The 16,800-nt window shown below is 37.9% G+C and overlaps 1 protein-coding gene and 1 long non-coding RNA gene across 8 annotated transcripts; both read right to left on the minus strand.

Moving 5' to 3' along the window:
• Window positions 1-228: 228 nt before the first annotated feature.
• LOC136242403 (uncharacterized) lies at window positions 229-6,779 on the minus strand. Of its 7 annotated transcripts, none has more exons than XR_010694540.1 (9): window positions 6,694-6,779; window positions 5,104-5,161; window positions 4,421-5,049; window positions 3,141-4,355; window positions 2,069-2,379; window positions 1,679-1,759; window positions 1,533-1,599; window positions 429-1,485; window positions 229-382 (listed from the first exon to the last, which is right to left on the minus strand). It is a non-coding gene; the product is annotated as an uncharacterized lncRNA (long non-coding RNA). The 7 variants fall into 7 exon arrangements; XR_010694543.1 differs by lacking the exon at window positions 6,694-6,779 and having other exon boundaries at window positions 3,141-3,293; window positions 4,230-4,355; window positions 5,104-5,856; XR_010694542.1 differs by lacking the exon at window positions 6,694-6,779 and having other exon boundaries at window positions 3,141-3,987; window positions 4,230-4,355; window positions 5,104-5,855.
• Window positions 6,780-7,989: 1,210 nt separating this feature from the next.
• Window positions 7,990-14,647, minus strand: LOC136242402 (mitochondrial sodium/calcium exchanger protein-like). The gene is made up of 16 exons (XM_066033824.1): window positions 14,141-14,647; window positions 14,039-14,091; window positions 13,926-13,983; window positions 13,149-13,260; window positions 12,925-13,092; window positions 12,773-12,874; window positions 12,611-12,724; window positions 12,124-12,558; window positions 9,487-9,632; window positions 9,053-9,185; window positions 8,878-8,999; window positions 8,748-8,825; window positions 8,613-8,688; window positions 8,482-8,562; window positions 8,339-8,406; window positions 7,990-8,287 (listed from the first exon to the last, which is right to left on the minus strand). Exons 1-16 carry the CDS (start codon window positions 14,453-14,455, stop codon window positions 8,084-8,086), a joined length of 2,265 nt encoding a protein of 754 aa, XP_065889896.1. The 5' UTR covers window positions 14,456-14,647; the 3' UTR covers window positions 7,990-8,083.
• Window positions 14,648-16,800: the final 2,153 nt, after the last annotated feature.

Genomic DNA, 16,800 nt, shown 5'->3' on the forward strand with positions numbered 1-16,800 from the left:
AAATGCCAAATATATACTTAAGTGCATGATAGCACCTATTATTCTTGGGGGTGCCTATAGTATATTTTCAGTTTTTGGATTAGTAGCTATATGCTTTACATGAGCAATAGGTATAGTACTTTCTGGAGCTGCCTGCAACTTATTTCATATTATGAGTTGGCCTAAACATGCATGCAGTTGTAAACCCACAGTGCATGCTGTTGAAATACCATGATGACTGCTGTCGGTTTTCAATATTGTTAGATTTTACTGAATGATTCAGCAGCAATAAAAAAATAAATAGTAAATTTCAGTCTAGTCTTCTTCTTAAACTATCTTCTTTCCCAGCACTGGTAGAATCCTTTGACTGTTTTCTTCTTTTTAACTGTTCTTCTTATTGATCCTATACTCATAGATTTATTAACAGCAATGCCACCAGTTTTACTAACCTTACAGACTCAGGAGGTTTGCTTTCGGTTAGCCCTTTTTATATCGCAAGTTGTTGTTGTGACCTCAGTCCAATTACCTGATGTGTCATGTAGTCCTCAACATTAATTCTTACATCCAAATAAAAATTATGGCTATTACCAGAAATGCGTCAGTAGTTCTTAGAAAAAAACAGCTGATTCCGCTAACATCTAAAATATGGTTATGTCCAGATTCTCTAATACTTAACAATCTTCCATTCAGCTGCCATGGTATGCATGCATGCATGGTATTCACTTTAATATTTTGCATGAAGAGAGCAGTTAGCTAGCTACTACTAAAAGCTAAATATATAGGAAAGAAAAATAAATCTTTATGAGTCAGTGATTGTCACATAGTTGTTGATAGTATATTTGGGTCACAAATGATAAAACAATTTGCACACAACTATTATCATTCAGTAAAATCATTTATTATGGGTTTATAGTTCTGATTTTATTTATCTCCCTGTTTATATGTTGTCCCAATATATCCAAAAATGTTTTGACCAGGGGCATGGAAATCATTGCTTTTGTACTACTGGAACATTAAGAAATTAAGACTTCAGGTATTTGGCAAAATCAAGAATCCAGGACGCATACTAAACGTTTATCTCAGTTAAGCAATAATTTCTCACATGATTGCAAACATCAATTTAATTGGTATGATATACTATAGTATCATTCTGAAGTACAGTCAGGCATTATACTCTAATAGAACAGTCAGTTAGCTACAGTGGAAACCAATTTAAATGTCTGTGTATGCTTTCTCGTGAATACCTGAAAGATGGATTTCATATTACAATGAGAATAAATTAATTTACATACACAACATGTACAAATTATTTTACAGTAAATTGAATAACATCAGTGCCAGCTAGTATGACAGTCACCAAGAAGCAGATGTACACACACATAATAGCAATAATCCATACCATCGGCGCATCTTAAACTGCAACACCAGTGTTACTATCACCAATGATGATACCAGGCTGAAGAGCAAGAAAACAACACAGAAGAACTCCACGTCAGTAAAATCAATCTGAAAAATGGACAAATATCATGTGAGAATGATACTAGTCAACTTACATCAAAATAATCTCTTGGATCTTGCACTGCTTTACAAGTGAAGCTACTCCAATACCAATAAACATGTCTTGTGTGTGTGTGGTTAAGGACAGATCATATATGCTTATACATACTAGCTACCATCGTTCAGTAAGGTCTAAGGATACTCAGAAGCGGTCCACCAAAACAAGCACCCATTGCCAACAATGGATAGCCCTGCTTGGCCAAAGTGTAGTTTGATACTGCGTCTGTGTAAATACCAGGTAGCAACAATTTTAGGATGAATTACCTATCTCCGATGCTGTTGCCCCAGGCCAGTAGAGTGAGGCCAAGTATAGCATCACTGAGGTTGATGATAATACCAAGTGTCTGTATGCACAGTATTGAGACTAGGGTCAGAAATAATGACATGGCTCATTACCAGTAATATTTCAACTATCTCATTGGCCAGACTGTAGATCCAGACTGTAGATCCAGACAATGGGTACAGCAAATCCCAACCAGGTAAACATCTAATATTAGACAACATGACCACACTATGATATCAAAATACTTACAAAATGATAAATTGGTAGCTGATAATTTTTGCTGGTCAGAGCCACCACCACAGCAACTATTAGACCTAGTACTATACTAGTGGGAAATACTCCTCCAATCTTATATATATATATATACCCACTGCACAGTAGCACAAACAATATCATGATGGACAAGGTTTATAGCAACTGTGAATACCTTCAATAATAAGGAAGGTGAAACAAGGTGATATTACACAGTGACAGACATTCAGCCACTTGTTCCAACAGTGGTCAGCCAGTGAGTCATCAACCAGTGGTACTGTGATGGCTAATAGTATAGTGATGGGTGCCTGTGGTAATGATATGGTAAAATCACACAGAACACCACGGGACTCTGTACCACACACTATACAGGCTAATCAAGACATATGGAAGTGAACTCCAAGAAGTCAGCATGCCACACCACTGAGTGTGTTATTAACAATGCATGTACGGCTCTGCACTCGTTTGAACAATTTAATTTTTACCATGGAATTCACTACTGGGTAGGGTAATCTATTGAGAACAATTACTTAACCATTGCCAAGATTCAACATAAAATCATTAGAACTTTATAATCCTACCAGTGTGTTATTGGAGATCATGTGAACTTATGTCTCCCTTATGCTACCCTAGTAAGCACTGACAGTCATTCCTTACTTCCTTACTCATATACTCCTATAGTATACGTCAGGATCATGGATTACTGTACAAGAAGCCATACAAGATCAAAGCCTGACCATGATGTTAATGATGGATTTTTTAGGACTGTGCGATGTAGCAATTGTGAGTTATTAATTGTTTTTGAGGATCCAGCTCAACGCGTATGTACCATAGTAGGGTCTGCCATGCTTCCCATTGTATAGTTTTACATGGAGACATATGGATGGTAGGGAGAATAAACTTTTTTTCTAAGTGTGGATCTCAATACCTTATTTGAACGAAGAGATTAAGCACACAATCATGCAAACTAGTCAGTATAATGCCCAAAAGTGTACATGCATGCACCTCACACATACAGTTGTTGTATCCAGAGTTCATAATTTAAGTAAATGAACTCTTAATTGTATACATTAAAGGATAGTATAAATTTTCCACCATATTCTTTGCTGCTTGAAATCATTAGGAATTGGTGATAAGCCCTTTAACAACTTCAGTGCTGGATGTGACCGATCAGGCTCTTCCTCAGCTGGTTTGAAATTTGGTATCAGCAGTGGTGCTAAAACTAAAGGAAAATAAATTCATCATTCATTCCCTAGATATTGTCCTATCACTCTGTAGCTAATTCAGAGTTAGGGCATCTGAGTGGCATGCATATCATTTAATGTAAAGTGTCAGTGAAAAAAGTCAGGACTGAGGTGGCAGCACAGAAATGGCCAATTCACTACAGCTAGTGTTATGAAACCAAGACCTCTACTCTAGTTTATGCAGACCATAGCCAATTGGGAAAAACCATTATGCTTTCTCTTCCCGGCTTTGTTTCCATTGTTGAATGTCAACAGTACACACTTGTTTTCCTGCTTCCTTGGAGTTTAGTTATCGTTGCACTTGTGAGACTGATCTGACTATCAATGATAATCCCATAGTCCCTTCCACTTCTAGTACATCTGGCATAGCTCTTCTGAAGTGTCTGAAAGATTGTGTCAGTTCAGGAGGAGGACTGTGAGTGGGACCACCCAGGGACTTGGTCATTCTTCCAACACCCGGTGTTCTTCTTTCATCAGTCGCTAATGAAAAAATATCCCCAAATTGCTCTTGACTGCTGCTTTCATCTTGTTGGATTTCTTGATCTTGTTGACTGTGTGTGCTGTGAACCATTGAGGAAGCACTTTGATCCTTTGCTTCATCAGACTCAGAATCTTCTTCAGGTGAATCAATAGTGATTTTGGGGAATTCTCCATGTTGACTTGACTGTAATGCTACAATAACGCTTAACATGCCACCGTACTATGGTCATACATATCCAATATGATCACATGTAGAATTAAAAAAAGCACATACACGCACGCATACACATAACTATACACAAATGTACTTACTATACATACATACATTATAATATTATATACACATACACACATGTTTACTGTATAAATGCATACATAGAGTGCATGCGCACACACATGCACACACCCACATTGGCACATACATACACACGCACACACATCTGGTGGTGATAGACTAAAATTTGTCATGGAATGAAAATCTGAATCTCTTCTAGGTGTAGCTGTGGGTGAGGACATCTGACTCATTTCTAATGCTCCCTCCATGGCAGGTTTTGCTAGCCCTGTATACATCATAAAATTCTCCCCATGTAAATCATAATATTGGAAATTTGTCGGACATCCTCACCTGGAATATTTGCTTTGCCAATTTTTTCTTAATTATTTTCTCATTAATCAGTCGACCAAGAAACACCACCAACACATACACAACATACAGTGTATCACAAAACCTGTAGGCAAATGAAACAATGGTACTAAGTGAAAAAAATGGAACACTTTTATGTAGTATCCATGAGTATAGAAGATAACAATAGAAGCATGCAACAATGCTTTACTTAAACATACTAACACTATTGCTGTCACCATGTAGCTGTAAGACTTATAGCAACAATGCCTGCTGCTACAGAAATTGCTACTGAAACTACATTTATTGATTTATCCTGAAGCTCCATGTACATTAATTTAGCAAATGTTCTATTAGAGAATTTGTTAGTCACTTTCACCACAGTTTATAGTGCAGGACCCAAGGCCAGCAGTGAAGGTGGAGAATGATGGTCTAACAGTACAACACCTAGCTTTAGACACACACCTGCAGCTTCCCACCAGTAAATTTTGTGGTCCCAAACTACAAAAAAGGCACAGTACACAGCAATAACGTAGAAGATGACATCTCTCAAAAATGGATGCTCGGTTGGCACGAATGAGAAAGAGAACACGACTGCCCCCACCATAACTGTAGTGACAAAATGCCAGCACCTATTGTTAAGATGATCATATCAGTGACATTCCAGGGTACCTAACACAACTTACCAAAAACAGCACCAACTGCCAATCCAGCATCATTACCGAGTGCTAATAGTGTCACACCCTACAAGTACTGGTTAAGGTGTTTTAGTAGTTAGCTACAGGTAGCACATTTAGAATTAATAGAGCTGGTAACATCACTCTGTAAAGTTCTAGTCTTCAATGGTCTACAAATTTTAAATAAATTTTATTTACTGAGATGTGTAGCACTCCATGCACTGTTCTATACTCAGTATAAGTGTTCAACATGCATATTCACCTAGTCTATAGCTGTTGTCACAGTACAGTGAAAAATAAAAGTACTAATCTGGGAGTCTGTAAAGAGGTATAGAATCCACACTGAAAATTCTATAGCTAGATGTTGATGATCTTGCAGCCACAGAATAAATATAATTTAAGAAAACTACCATGTGTTGTTCTGTACGGCTCACCCTCTTGATATAGCTATTTTGAGTAGCATCAATGATATCACTACATTGACACATCTCTGATAAAATCCTTCATCAAATTATATAGGTCTTCTTCCAGTAACAAACTTGAACATGTTTTTATATCATCTAATCAACAAAGAAACTTCTACTTCAACAGACTTCCTCAAACTTTCAACAGCTTACCAGTAATTGACTTAACTCAACCTTTTGTTATCTCAACTAACTAAAATCCTATGGCAGCATTTTATGAGAAACTTCGATCCAGACAACCAACATAGCTTCCATTTTACGTGTCCCTGTAGCATCTGCTCCAAACATCCCAAGCCACCCAACTTTGATACACTTAGCAGTTAATTGTAATTCAGTATATGTGACCTGATCTTGGAAAACCTACCTTTTTGGCGCATGGGTAAATTTTCTGTTTTATAGCTTAAATGAGGTACTAGGTGCTCATCTATCTTGTGTTAAAATTTCAGCTCAATATCTTTAAGCATTCCTGAGATATGGCCGATTTTCTTTCCTGTACATTACAAACTAACTTTTATGGTAATGTACTGAGTTCTGTGGGTGATTAAGGGTGACAAATGGTGACAAATCACTTTGTTTACTAATAATTCCATTCTTACCACCTAAAATACTTTGAAAGACATTTCTGATAGTTTAATGAAGTATTCTTGGTACTTTTCTGCAATTAAATGCCATGTATCATTGTCTAAGACTAAGTTTTAGCCATTCCAGTACCTGAACAAATCACCCAATTTGTAAGTTACTTGTTGTCCCACGCATGTGAAATTACTACATGGTCTGATATAATCATCCATATCTCCTAGGAAAAAGAAGCTATGGGTATGAAACTTCACAGCAAGAAGGTTTAATAGTTGCTTTATCCAAATGTGCAAAAAACTTAATTTAAAAAATATTGTTGAAATCTTCATTTGAATTTTCCCAAAAAGTTAGCTTGTGCCCAAAAGGTAGGTTTTCCAAGATCCGGTCACATATAAGTACTAATTTTAAGTGTTAAGTTAATGTGTTATAGGGTCTGGTACTTACCAGATTAGCTACCTTTAGTGCAATTGTACATTTAGTCTAACTCACTTCTATTGTTGTACAACCATGTACACCTGTAACATTACACTATGAAGCTTATAATTGAATTGAAGGATGCAGCAAGATTCTGATTCAGTTGTAGATTGTCAGCCATCACTGTTAGCGAAGGGCATAAGCTGTGATCCAAAGACAGACAGACAGACATGACACATACAACAATGACATAAGAGAGAGAGGGTCATCATTACATGAGAAAATATGTACAGGAATGAAAAAGAAAGAAGCATGTGTAACCTCAGACTGCATGCGACCACAGAGTAGGCTGCCTAGAGCACTACTGTGGGCATGGAAAGGTACAAAAAGAGAAAAAAAAACACACACACACAATTACAATGATAATTACAATATTAGCTAACTACGTATCTAGTTCGGACACTACTCTTTACATTGTCTCGCCATGAAAATCCTCTACCGGAGAGGCAGAGATACTGGCAGAGGCTGCTTCATCTAACCAACTCCTGATTCAGTAGGGAGCAACACATTGCAGCCCAGAGAGTGTCCATCCAGTTGTGACCAGCAGGGCGACGTGGCATCTTGCCCATGTCATTCACTCACTAATTCTCAGCTGTTGCTCCAAGAAATATGAACAAGTACAACAACCAAATAAACTATATAAGGTAGCACAAGTTGAGGTGTTATTAAACACATCACATGCTCACCATTATGCGGCAGACAAAGGTATCACATTATTAGGCATCCAACAATATGTAAACTCCAGGTAGTTTATCAATCCACCTTCTGGTTCACAGTCCGTCACGTTAGTAGTTACGTACAAATGCGCATTGTCGACTTGAGGGAATACGGCGCACGCTGGAACAAGAATCGCTCACAGAGTCAGTGGTCGGAGGTAGTAACATCTATTAATACGCAGCAGAATGTCATCACCAGGGCCCAGCAACATAGCCAGCTCTACTTCATTGCCAGCTGATCACAAAACTGAGGTGTACCGCGCAATTCTTACCCAAATAGCGCATCAAAGAGGTATTAGCACCATAGATAATATACCCCCCTCTATGGTCAGACCGAGACTGTTTTTCTTTTTTTTTTTGAAATTTCCACGTCCCCAGAGTATGCTCTAATACTATACTGACTCCGGTGCAGACATCATGCATGGCTATAGCTATTGCACTCAATAAGCATCAGCCACTTACCCTCTGACTGTCACTTGAACAACCACCATATCAGGGATCATACTGGAACATGGTGCAATGACGGACACTAGTAATTGTGCACAATTAGCTGTACTGTTCACATCAATATGACTGGATTTGACAATTATGGATGACATAACACCTCGCATATTTAACAGACATTGCTTTTTTGAACACCTTGTATTGTTCATTGGAACAAAATATCAGCTAACTTTTGATACAAGAGATATTTTTCCATAGTAAAAATATAATAATAAATTATTAAAAATAATGAGATGTATATGTACAGGTGGTTGGTTAGTAAAGGGTATGTTTAACATGAATGACATTGACGCCAGCTAAAATGGCGGTCACCATGAAGCAGCCATACAATGCCAGTAGCCATATTCCATACCAACGACGCATCTTAAATCGTAACACCAGTGTTACTACCACCAGTGAAGATACCAAGCTGAGGAGTAAAAAACAGACGCAGAAGAACTCAACATCAGAAAACTCAATCTAAAAAGGACTAGGGATTAAAGACATCACAAAAATAACTAGTTGACCAACATCAAAGTATTTTCTTGGGTCTTCTGTTGCTTTAACAACTGATGCTACTCCGATACCAATAAGCATGTCTGTGTGTAGTTAAGGATCACAAGACATCACATGATCCAATACAAGGATCACATGATTGATTAATTAAAGGATACTGAGCAGTGGTCCTCCAAAACAAGCACCAATTGCCATCCGAGGGAAGCCTTGTTTGGCCATTGTATAGTTCGATATTGCATCTGTTTGAATCCTTTTCAACACAGAAATACCATTTAGGGCAATTACCTACCTCCAATACTGTTGCCCCAGGCTAGTAAGGTGAGGCCAAGTATAGCATCGGTGAGATTGATGATAATACCAAGTGCCTGTGAGGTGGGAATCAAGACTGGGAATAGAAATTTCCCTAACGGCTATATGTCCATACCTGTAGCATATTGACAATTTCATTGGCCAAAATGTAGATCCAGACAATGGCAACGCCAAATCCCAACCAGGCAAACAACTAGTAACAAAACAACACTATGATACCCAGATCATAACATCACATTACTTACAAAATGGTAAACTGGTGGACAATCATTTTTACTGGTCAGAGCCACCACCACAGCAACTATTAGACCTAGTACTAGTGGTATACCACCCACTGGAAATACTCCTCCAATCATCTTAAAGCCAGCTACATAAATAGTGATACAAGTGACAAGGAACAAGGGAGGTAGTAACAAATACCTTCAGTGATGATAAAGATGAAGCAAGGTGATATTACACAGTGACAGACATTCAACCACTTGTTCCAGCAGTGGTCAGTCTCTGAGTCATCAACCACCGGTACTGTGAGGGCTAATAGTACAGTGATGGGTGCCTATAGTAAATAACGTAACATATACAGTGTAGTACATCATATTATTTCTTAAGTAGTTAAAGTCTAAGTAGCTAAAGTCTTTGAGCAGGCTGTAGGACCAGGTGTCCTACAGACCTTCAGCACTTGTGCTGTAAAGCATTAATAAATAAAATTATAGTAACACTCAAACTAAGCGAGCACACACATTGCATACACTTACGCATGCATGCATTGCATCAGCAGGTACTTACATCATGCCCATAATCACACTTGCGTGTTTACACGCACGTACGCGCGCGCACACACGCACACACACACGCACCTTCACTATAGTTAAAATTTTCCACCATATTTTTTGGTACTTGAAATCACTATCAATTGGTGACAATGCCTTTAGCATCTTTACTGCAGGATGGTCAGGCTTTTCAACTGGTCTGAAAAATGGTGGTATCAGTGGAGTGTTCTCAGCTACAAAGTAATATTATATTGGCAGGATAGCACAAATCCTACTATTTAGTACTATATACCATACTAAATGATGCACATTAACTGTATGTACTACATGCTATGCTGTGAAAAGTAGTAAAGTATCAATTATCAAACACAACACATTGGCAGTAAATTTAATCCAAACATTAGTGATGCACTGATGCTACTTTTTACAAGAATCTGATACCGATATATTTCAGTAGCCGTGGCTATTAACCGGTCAAATACAGTACTTAAAATACACTTGCTCGTGTGTCTTATAGCACTGCTTGTTGGTTTTGTGGCCACCATGATTAAAAAATCACGTATGGCTTCAATGAATCCTGTTTCGTTCATCATTGCGAACCTAATTACTCCATAATGGCAGCATTTTTCCAATCATGAATCACACCATTGCAAACAACAAACTAAATAGAACTAAAATATGTACCGAGCCCTGTCGAGCCCCATTGTCTACTTTTTGTACAGGGTCTATTCAGCTCACGTGAAATACTTTCAGTACTTGCGCAATATTATTACGCATTTACAAGGTCTTGTCCAACCCCCCTGTGTACTAGCAATCATAATCAATTGCTTTTTATCATAATCAATTGCTTTTTTTCAAGCAATTTTGCAATGGTCCATTACAGTTGCTATGTACTGCATGCTTGAAAAACAATTCTTAGTGACGCCATTTAAATTATGGTAATGGATTTGGTATCGGGCACTTAAAAACCATAACCAATACTGATCTGACACCACCTAAATGATTGATACTGATATTGGTATCAGTGCATCACTACCAAACACAAAATGAGTTTCTCCAAGATTTTAATAGCTTTTTATGCAAATTTTCTAATGATTGCCTGACACAAGGACACAAGTAATAGCTAATCATACAGGATCACAGTTAAACCTGATTTGGGTCCACATGTGCCTTTTGGTATATACACATTGCATGCCACCTAGTTTGTATCTCATTTCATTTCCAGCACAAAGGTGTGTATTTTCAAGGGTTGTGTTACAATAACTTTAGTTCTGCTAATGTGTATAATGGTGAAATCGACTCAATCATAATTTCTGTACCATGTCTGAAACTGTGTGCTCTTATGTTGTTGCTCAAAATTCTTTGATGTGGTAAAAGTATTGTGTAAAATTAACAAAATGTCTTTGATGTTGGTAGCAAACTAACAGTTTTATCCCTCTACTTTATTTTGCTGGGGAGAGCTCTGGCGTGTATGATTGATAGCAATAATAAGTAGCATAACAAGATACATGGATGATGGTAATACAATATTACTAAGTGGAAAAGTCCATAATTATATTCAGTGAAATTTGCTGCATGTAACACTGGTATTTCTCTTTCTACACGTGAAAATACAGCAATTAGTAGCTCTATACAAAAATAAATAGAAAATTGAGTCCAATATCCGGTCACACATGCACTCCAGAACCCACCTTTTCTTTTTGCTGCACGCGATTAGTAGTTTGACAATGGCAGCTGATGGAACTCAGGACGACAACTGTGTAGAACTAGACGGAGAAACGCAAGAACGAAAGAAACAAATCTCTGCGTTGTTAAGCGACTCTAACCTGAGAGACTCGCTGATCCAAAAGCTCACAGAGGGTGACCACGTGGCAAAGCAGAACACGCCTAACCAGAAGAATGATGGTATTATGCTGGTTGGAAATCCGTTTGGCAGTGGAGGATGGCAGGCGTTCCCGGTACAATTTCCCTGCATACCCTTTGCTTGACTACTTTTTCTATCAATCTACTTTTTAATAACACTACTTGTTTGATATAGCATAGCATGATAACTGTTCTAGTATATGGCTAGGGTGACCGCTTTATTAGAGTATACAGTATAAGTTGATTCGTCGCTAACCTCAAGCGAACATATCATAAATCGTCAAGGTGTGTGATCACCATGCCCAGCAAAACTGAACACCATAACTCCAGCAATCTATATTTATTTAAGGTTTCCTTGCACAAAGATGACAATAAAAAGAATTGTAGATGTAAGGTAATGACTATTTGCATCTATTGTTTATCCATCTTTGTTATGTTGTAATTACTTTGTAGTTTTCAATATGTAAACATAAACAACACAACTAAATTTGCAATTATTTTAAGGTGTGGTTACTAAGTAGTTTAGGATATATATATGCTAAGTACTGCACAATTTGGTGGGGTCTATGTAGTCCGCAGGAAATTCAGCTATGCATCAGATAATTATTTAAAATTCGATAAATTGGTATTTCTGCAAGGCTTTAAACATCATTACAACTGATGTTAGATACACCAAGCCCATTTCATTAAGGTATTTTCCATCATGTAAAATATTTTCTGACAACTTTTAACCCTTTATTACCGAAGTTTTTTTTACAAAACCGCAAGTGTGAAAACTTTTATGGCTTGTGTGAACTGTGTGCGATACGAGTAGACCCCACCCACTAATTAACCCACCAAGCTAATAGTGATGGAACTCACTTGATCGTTGCTGTTGTTGTTCCTCTTCCTGAGGAGTATGTCGTCTCTCCATGTGTGGGGAGGCTCGAGCTGCCACTGATACACCCAGATACCCACCTACTTCTAGGGCACCTGACAAAGTTCTTCTGACATTTCTGTATGACTTTGCTTTAGGGAGTATGGCAGTGGGGTTATCCAGGGACTCATTACTGGATGTTATTATCTCATTACTAGTGTGCATACTGTGTTCAAGATCATGACCTTCCATACTGAGGTCATAAATTTGATCTTCATAACTGTCTTCTAATTGCTGAATTTCTTCTAGATCGTTGTGTTGGTTCTGATTGCGTTGATTTCTAACAGGTGCTGGTACACTATGATCCTCAGAGTCCTCTGTTTCTTCTCTCAAAGGGGGAAATTCCTTTGGAAAATCCCTACTAACAAATGAGCGTGCAGCTATACAAGAAACATATCACACTGTATGACCATGCCAAATATGGTTACATACTAGGAGACATTGGAGCATTGCTCAACGAGTGATAGTCAGAGTCATTAGTGGGTGAATGTGGTGGCGAACAGCCATTCTCCCCCAACTCTTTCCCAACTGGAGATTTCACAAGTCCTATAAAATACATCTGCATGAGCCTCTTTACATGCAAGCAACACCTACTAGGAATGTCTCCCTGGCCTAGTGTCTTCTTAAGGAACTTCTGGTACACTAGTCGGCCAATGAATACCACTAACACGTACACAACATACAACACTATAAAACCTGTGGGGAAACAGATGTTAACAGTCAAAACAGTTGCAACGCTTTTATACCAGCTCCTTCCCACCAGTAAACTTTATGGTCCCACATGACAAAGAATGTGGCAAAGACGGCAATGATATAGAAGATGACGTCCCTCAGAAATGGCCGCTGAGTTAGTGTGAATGAGAAGGAGAACACAACTCCCCCCACAACTATCGTAGTGACAAAGATGCCAGCACCTTTAGTATGAACCATGTGTGGTTACAGCAATCATGAATAGCCCTGTGTGGCTTACCAAATATGGCACCAATAGCCAGTCCAGCATCTCCACCCTTGGCATGTGTGATTGCTGCATAAGCACCAAAGATGTCAGGTGCTCCATTACCAAGAGCTAACAGGGTTACACCCTACAAGTGCTGGTTAAGATAAACTTTCAAAATCCTTCACATTAATTTGGTTCCAATTACAGGGACAGTGACAGTTTAAGATTTACATTACAGAGAACACCAATATGAATATATATATATATATATATATATATATATATATATATACTGAATGTGCTTCTTTCCAATACATACCAATGACAACATATATGTAGAATAAAACAGTTAAAAGTTAGCAGACGAAAGACAAGAATAATGAATTTCCCAGATTTATAACCAATTCACAATTGATCGATAGCTAGCTACCTTTCTATTCTAGTATACCTCATTGCATGGAGTGCACCATTATATACAGTTATTGAGCTTAGTACATAGTATCCAATAAGTGACATTATTAAGGTTTGAAATAAAAGGCCCACATTAATTTTTGTTTATAAAAGGGGAACTTCTGTGGATGTAATGAACTGTGAATGGTTTTAACCCCCACTGGCATAAAACATATCTGCTAGGTTATTTTTTGGATAAAATTTTAGTACAGACAAACTGAGTATAGAGTAAACAAATGCATTCTGTTAATATCTAAAATAAAAACCCACGCATACAGTGAACGTAAAATTCTATTTTACTTCATACAACCACTAGCTACACATGACTCGATAATATCAATACAAACAACAAAAGGATACGGCAAGATTTTGATTAAGTCGAAGGTTGTCCGACATGACTTTTAATGCTGGGCAAAAACTGTGGCATACACACATAAATTTACACCACTCACATTGCTCATACATTCACTTACTAATCTTCTGCAGTTGCTCCCAGAAATATGAATAAATACAACAACCAAATGAACTATGTTACATAACCAGTAAACTTTGAAGTAAACACATCACATGCTCACCATTATTACAGCAGACAATGGTACCAAATTATTTGGCATCCAACAGTGTGTAAACACGAAGTAGTTTATCAGTCCGCCATCTGGCTGACAGGCAGTCACGTTACGTACGAATGCACATTTTCTATTAGCCGGAATATCGTGTACACGAGAACAAGACTCGTTCACCGTCCACAAGGGTGACTTTACGTCAGGTTTAGGGTTAGTAGTGTTACTATGCGCCTGTATTGTAGTAGCGGCACCAATAAAGGATTGAAGACAGCAGAACAGCATCCCAAACGTCCATAGTGTCTTCAAGTATCGCATTCTCCAGATCATAATTTGAATTATCAACAAAACAAATCGTAGAAACGCACACCAATCTCACTTAGTTTCCACCAAATTATCACATAGGAAGTAAACTCAAACCGTAGGATCATACATAATCACTCTCACGGCCACTGCACTCTTTAAATATCACATATATACGTACATTGCCTCGTGACCCCAGGGTTTAATCTTCCGGTACCACGTGATTCTCGTTTCAGCTTGAAAAACTGCTGACTGCTCTATTAGAGTAATTCGATATTCAAAACAAACAGCGACTCTAGGTATACAATGGCGGATCCAGGATAGGGCATTTGGGGCAAATGCCCCCCTACCCCTCTCGGAAGAGCCAGCCATACTTGTGATTAAAATACTAAACTTTATGTCAGGCCAAGATCAATTTAGCTATACAACTCGTGAAAATATGTACAATTTCATTTGAAACCGAAGCAAACCAATGTCAAACTAGCTGTTAAATTGCTACCTAGCACCATAGAGGCGCGTGGAATATCTATGCTAACACTCTGTCCAGCACATTCGTGTGTACTAAGCGCCTCTAAAATTAATTATCGTGTTGCTGTTGTTTAAGACGTTTGGAACCTTTTAACAGCTTTTAAGACTTCACAACCATCTTCAATTTAAGGGCCAAAATGGCAACAATCATCAGTGAGACACTACTAAGAGGTAATGACTAGACATTGGGTGGCCTGCAGTTCGAATCCTGGGGTAGGAGGGATTTTTTTCCTTTCTTTGACCCTTTTCTGTTTCACCTTATTGTTAGCTAGGTCATATAAACTTGACAAATTCAGGTCCGAAAAAGTGGTTCCCCCGGTCCACTTTTTCTTGAAATATTTGGACACCTCTGAAATATTTTATCCCCCCTACAAAATTTATTGTTAACGCCATTTGCACACATTCAAAGGGGGGTCCAGATATTTTAGCTGAAATAATCGATCCCCTCCCCCCGTCTATATTATCTTTGCCCTTACTGTTGCATTCAGTTGACCACCCCAGTTTCTGGAAACTGAGTGACAAGTGTAAAGTGTCTAACTAGCATTTTCTCTTATGGGCTCATGCAGTGCCTCTGCTGACACTTTGCCCACTGCTGTCAGTTTTCAACATCGATCCTTGCAATGTGATGCAGAGTGCTTATATCTGCTTTACTACAGCAAATGTTTAAATGACGGGTCGTCCCCCGTCTCTTAAAGTCACACTTACTATCACAATAAGGTGCTGGATGTTAATTTTTAATATTATGCAGACCTACAAAACTTCTGAGCTAGCTATGCTGAAGCACCTTAAGGAGCAATTCCAATATCCATACTAACATGCTATCGCTCAGATATTATTTAACTCACTATTATGAAAATGTGATTTTAGAACTGACTTGCCCTAACTCTGGACTTTGTACATTGTATACAATCAGCCCTTCCCAGGAAACATGTATCCAAAGTAGAGTATCTACGATTGCTGCAGAGATTTAAAAGTAGCTATATTAAGTTACTATGAGACACAGGGGCGGATCCAGAGTCTGGAAAGATGGGGGGCACCTTGCTGAAAAAAAAAGTTGAAGAGCAAAAAATAAAAAATAAAAAATAAATAAATAAATTAAAAAAAAAAAAAAAAAGAAAAGAAAAGGTCACAACAATAATAGCTAGTTATCCTTTACCAAATATATTATATCACGTATGTTATGTAAAATAAAATCCTATTTATAGCTTCCTAAGTAAGCTGCACTGCCTCATGAACATTGTGACTGCTTTATTAGAGTAATTGACTGCTCTATTAGAGTATCTCGATCTTGTATGCAATTTCTTGAAGGGGGGGAGGCATTTGCCCCAAATGCCCCATCCTGGATCCTCCATTGAGACATGTACAATTGAAATCACAGTGCTTAGCTACTACCAGTAAGTCTCTGTGAACAATCTGTTGAATCAACAGCATCTTCCATGTTATTTGTCAGGAAGATGTTGAATGATGCTGCCTGTATATAACAGATTTTATCTTCTGAAAGAATTTTCTTAGCTCAATCATGCAATGAGTGGGTGGACTCAGCCAGCCATACTTATTATAATAACTGTATTTTACCAATGTAGCTAAATTTTGTTATTGTAACCACAAAATGCCCACACAGATCATTTATACGTATGTTACGGTCTTGTTTGGTCACAAAAATTTACCTGCCATTTAATTCTCTTTATTTTATTTATTTGTACACATTCACTGCAGCATCATTAATTTATCAACGATGGCATCATTATCAATGATGGTTTCATCTCTTATATGTGCTGTGGCCTGTGGGAGTGTGGAGAACAAATAATTTCTTTTGAAATGTTTTATTTACCCCTCCCTTCTAT

Source organism: Dysidea avara, chromosome 13, assembly GCF_963678975.1.
Source record: "Dysidea avara chromosome 13, odDysAvar1.4, whole genome shotgun sequence".
NCBI classification, from domain to species: Eukaryota; Metazoa; Porifera; class Demospongiae; order Dictyoceratida; family Dysideidae; genus Dysidea; species Dysidea avara.